The sequence below is a fragment of the Anarrhichthys ocellatus genome, unplaced genomic scaffold, assembly GCF_004355925.1.
Source record: "Anarrhichthys ocellatus isolate YVR2014 unplaced genomic scaffold, GSC_Weel_1.0 scaffold4, whole genome shotgun sequence".
In the NCBI taxonomy this organism is placed as follows: domain Eukaryota; kingdom Metazoa; phylum Chordata; class Actinopteri; order Perciformes; family Anarhichadidae; genus Anarrhichthys; species Anarrhichthys ocellatus.
The window spans coordinates 656,166-660,871 of record NW_022280034.1 but is presented as its reverse complement, the minus strand read 5'-3'; the positions used below and the strand labels follow the sequence as shown (position 1 = coordinate 660,871).

General features: G+C 46.0%; 1 protein-coding gene across 1 annotated transcript in view; it reads left to right on the top strand.

The window, feature by feature from the left end:
• Positions 1-3,808, top strand: part of waplb (WAPL cohesin release factor b) — a 23,167-nt gene extending 19,359 nt beyond the window's left edge. The window contains exons 14-20 of the mRNA XM_031843408.1: positions 526-659; positions 798-913; positions 1,037-1,210; positions 2,229-2,451; positions 2,532-2,620; positions 2,934-3,029; positions 3,327-3,808. Of these exons, the coding sequence (XP_031699268.1) occupies positions 526-659; positions 798-913; positions 1,037-1,210; positions 2,229-2,451; positions 2,532-2,620; positions 2,934-3,029; positions 3,327-3,392 (898 nt within the window). The 3' untranslated portion in view covers positions 3,393-3,808. The remainder of the gene's footprint in view (positions 1-525; positions 660-797; positions 914-1,036; positions 1,211-2,228; positions 2,452-2,531; positions 2,621-2,933; positions 3,030-3,326) is intronic.
• Positions 3,809-4,706: the final 898 nt, after the last annotated feature.

Genomic DNA, 4,706 nt, shown 5'->3' with positions numbered 1-4,706 from the left:
GTGTGTGTGTGTGTGTGTGTGTGTGTGTGTGTGTGTGTGTGTGTGTGAATGCTGCTCTGTTTCATGATGGAGTAGAGAAGGAAAGAGGAGACTCGAGTAGAGATGACATCTGGATGTGAATCCAGATTGTTTGTGATGAACGAGCGACGACAAAGTATTTATTTCACGTTTCTTCTGATAAGACAGAGTTGTTGAATCCACAGAGGAGCTGTGATGAATACTGATGTGTTCTTGTTGCTGGTTATTTATTTACAACGTTTCATACATATCGTGTCATATAGCTGATGGTGTGATGACAGACACGGATGTGTGAAGAGGTATTTCTGATTTTAAGTTCATTCAGGACAATTGTTCAGTTCATCTAAACATTTCCTTTCTCTTGTTGGGAGACGGAGCTTCACAGAAGGACAACAGACAGTTCTTGAAGAGCTCTTCGGATCCACTCTCTTCATGTTGTCGCTGTGCATCCCTTCGATCCAAACACGCTGGAAACGCGCTCGATTCTTATTTCATTTTCTCTCTCAGGGTGCTGAGGAGGTGTGAGGAGATGATCCAGAGGTACAGCAGGGAGCTGAACTCAGACGGAGCCGTGGGGAAAGCAGTGGAGGACTGTATGAGGGCCATTATCGGAGTCCTGCTCAACCTGACGCACGACAACGGTCAGAATCACACTTAACTGCTCCACTTCAACATGTTCACAGGAGGTTTTGTTCCTGGAAACTAAGAGGTTGATTCATTTTAATGGATTTATTTATATTAAAAACACGGTGTGCTCATAAATGTGTGTCTGTGTGTAGAGTGGGGCAGCACGAAGACCGGCGAGCAGGAGGACTTAATCATGACGGCTCTGAACTGTGTCCTCAAAGTCCCTCAGTATCTTCCTCAAGAGCAGAGGTTCGACATCCGGGTACTGGTGAGTATCTCTCTCTCACACACACACACACACACACACACACACACACATACACACTCTTGAAATGATAAGGTGGCAGATCAGTTAAATGACAAACTTTAACTGTGTGTGTGTGGCGTTCAGGGTCTGGGTCTGCTGATCAACCTGGTGGAGTACAGTGCCCGGAACAAGTACTGTCTTATGGAGATGGAGATGGAGGGAGGTCAGGGTCCCTGCGACTCCACCGTCCTGCTGAACCCTCCGCTCCAGGACATCGCCTCCACCGGCCCGCTGAGCGCCATCGCTGCTCTCGTACAGGTACACATATATATATATATACGTGTGTGTGTGTGTGTGTGTTCAGGCTGCACGAGGAAGCAGCTTAGCATCCGTCCAGGCTACAGCTGCTACTATCAGGTTGGTTTCATCATCAATTAGTATTTTGAGTCTTTATGTTAGGAAATAGAGTTAGCTAAGTAGTCGAGAACACAGAACAACCAGCAACACCTCACATGTGTGAAGCTAGAAACGGAGTGTTTGACATTTGTGCTTCATAAGTAACTTGTAACATAGCTGACTCTTAATTTTGATTGAGTCATCGTTTCAGCCCGAACACAGACAGGCGGGACCTAACAGGGAGCCGGCTGTTCATAGTTGTCTGCTTGACTCGCCTCCAGTAATATCTAGTCTCAGAGATATGTACGCAGCAGGTGGTGTACGGGAAATATTTCATACTGATCACATTGTACATATTATAATGTGAATTAATAGTCATATCATCCTAATGATTAATCCGTGTTTTTGCTCTGCACAGCTCAGTTTCCCATGAGCACCACCCGAGCTCCATTTAAATCCAATCATCTCACTTAATCACATTTGTCTGATGCTCTCCCAGCGAGGTCAGCAGCTGACGTAAGCAGAGCAGCGAGAGCTAAGAACCAGAGCAGAGCTGCACATGATTTACTGTGGATAAGGATTGTCCTGACTTCAGGAACATGTAAAACACAGGAAGTGTTGAAATTAAGATTATCATAATTCACATGGAAAGTTTAACATTTGTTCCTTTAAGTTTTAAAAACACGACTGCTTTAAAGACTTCACTGAGAGGAGCTTTTACACCAATTAACCCTGTAATAGTAATAGATAGAATACATACAATAATAAGAATATACCCAGGTAGCCTGACTACTGTGGCGTCACAGCAAAGAGGCTTTTATTCCGTCTACTCTTCGTCAGAAATGTAAAGCTCTTATTATGAAGGATTTGTAATTTCTGACTTTGGCGCCCCCCGGTGGTACTTTCGCTAACTTGCGACCGTCTCCATGTTTGTCCTCAGCTGTTCCTCCAGCGGGAGCGAGCCGCCATCAAGGCCGAGGAGCAGACCGATGACCTCATCAAGGAGGCGCCGAAGCCGGCGCTGGACAAGAGCGGCGAGTGGCAGGAGACGGGCGGCGAGATCCAGTGGGTGGCCAACGACAACACCACCCCCACGGACAAACAGGAAGAGGAGAAGAAGAAGGAGAAGGACGAGGAGGACCAGGAGCTGGACCTCAACAAAGGTACGTGTAGATTTAAGAACGAGAACAAACGACCTGAGAATGTTTCCTCCTCCTCATCATCCTCTTCCTCCTCCTCTCAGCTCTGCAGCATGCAGGGAAGCACATGGAGGACAGCATCGTGGCCTCCTACACAGCACTGCTGCTGGGCTGCCTGTGTCAGGGGAGCACGGTGAGCCACACACACACACACACACACAAGGACAATATAGAAGTGATGCACTAATACTCACTAAAGCTCAACATGCAAGTTTCCCAAAAAAAACAGAATTCCTGTAAGGTTGATGATGGACACACACACTAGAGGACACACACAGATCCATTACTTATGATGAATACATGCAGACATATAAAACTGAGGTCTATGCATCACGCACTCATAATTATCTGACATTTAGATTAGATTTTCTGATCCTTTATTTAGTGTTTATCGTGTTTGACTCCCCCCCCCCCCCCCCCCTCCCCCCCTCCTGTCTCTCCACCAGCTGAATGTGACTACTGTGAGAGAGAACCTTCCTAAAGGAGATTTCTCCATCATGACAGAAATGCTGAAAAAGTTCCTCAACTTCATGAACCTCACTGTGAGTCTCAGCTGTTCATATCTGTCATCTGTTAACAACAGAGACACAAACATAAACTGCTCCAACGTTTCTTAAATCAAATGTTCATTTACAATCAGTTTTATCAGCTTTTAATTTAAAATACTGCTGCTGTGCATATGTGTTGATTTGCATAAATGGGTTCCATACTCAGCCTTCTACAGATCAATGAGATCTTTTGCTGAACAGATTTCATGCTCAGCAGATGTGTTTAGTTGTTAAGCCGTGTGTGTGTGTGTGTGTTCCTGTGTGTGTGGTAACTGACCTCTCTCTCTGCAGTGTGACATCGCCACCACAGGACAGAAGTCCATCTCCCGGATCATTGACTATCTGGAGCACTGCTAGAGAGAAGCCTGTCTCTCTCTCACACACACACAACCACAACCATCTTCTTCATCTTCGTCACCACTATCATTATCATCTTCATCACCTCAGAAGAATGAAACATGCCTGTTCCAGGAGTGAATCTAACACGCACCTCTTCGCCTCCTCCTCCTCCAGTAAACGGAGCTCGATAAGTGAATGAAAGGGAGTTTCTTTCCCCTAAATTAACTTGAGATTAACTTACATTTGTTATGACTTCATAGGTTATGATCAGATTTTATTTTACTTTTTTTATTAAACAAACGGTCCGAGTCAGTATTTTATTTTCCTCCGGCCTCTCCTCTATTTATAAATGTCTCAGAATGATGGCTTCTTCTTCTTTTGTTGAATCTGTTTTTTGCTTTTGATACGTTTCCTCTTTTTCAAAGTTCAGCCCCCCCCCCCCCTCATCATCGATTGGTGACAGACTGGAGTGGAGCTGCCATTATTCTGCAGCCTGTCATCAGAGCCTTGCACCCTCAGCTCTGCCTCTGGAGCTGATAATCGCCAAAACAACTCGAGTGGTTAAAAAACAGCCACCACCGATCGAAATAATAGCTTTCTGTGTTCTTCTTCTTCTGACTCTTTGACCTCTCCGCTCCTCCAGGAGGCGGTTTGAGGCAGATAAATCAAGTATTGATCCTTTCTGGCCAAATAGCGCCGAAGCGGTGCCGGTTCAGACCCTGAATTGCAGGCTTTAGTGAAGTTAAGGTGGTATTTTAAGGCGGGACCGCCGGTAAACGTTGACGTTAGGTCTGTTGTTTAGCTTTTTCATCTGTATAACCAGAGATTGTCTCTCTGTGGACGTAAGAGCTCTTTGTTCCTCTGCAGCAAACTAGCTGGTTTTAAATTGGTGGTTCTTCTTGTGCCGTTATCGAAACAGGTGCTTCTCCCAGCATGCCGAGCGCACACAACAACACACCCGAGACTGAATGACCCTCGAGGTTGTTTAAAACTCTCTGGAAACTTTAAACGACAGAAACTTTTCCCTTTCAAAGAAACGATCGCCCCCTCGCTCGACATCAGCGCCGCACGTCTCTCACCGGGACCCGAGCCCTCCGGACCAGAACCTGTCCTCCTTCAGCTCCTTTCAATTACCGCTCAGAGAAGAGCCCTCGATTACAGCACAGAGGTGAAGACGAGCTGCTCTGCTCTGGTGTGAACTCGACCACCAGCGGAGAGGCGTTCACAGATCAGGTTGATACTTTCTTCTTCTTCGGTTCGTTTTTTTTAGCCACAAAGACTTCAGCTTGTAGTTTCTGTTTCACGTTTCCCTAAGCCTGCGGTGTCATTCCC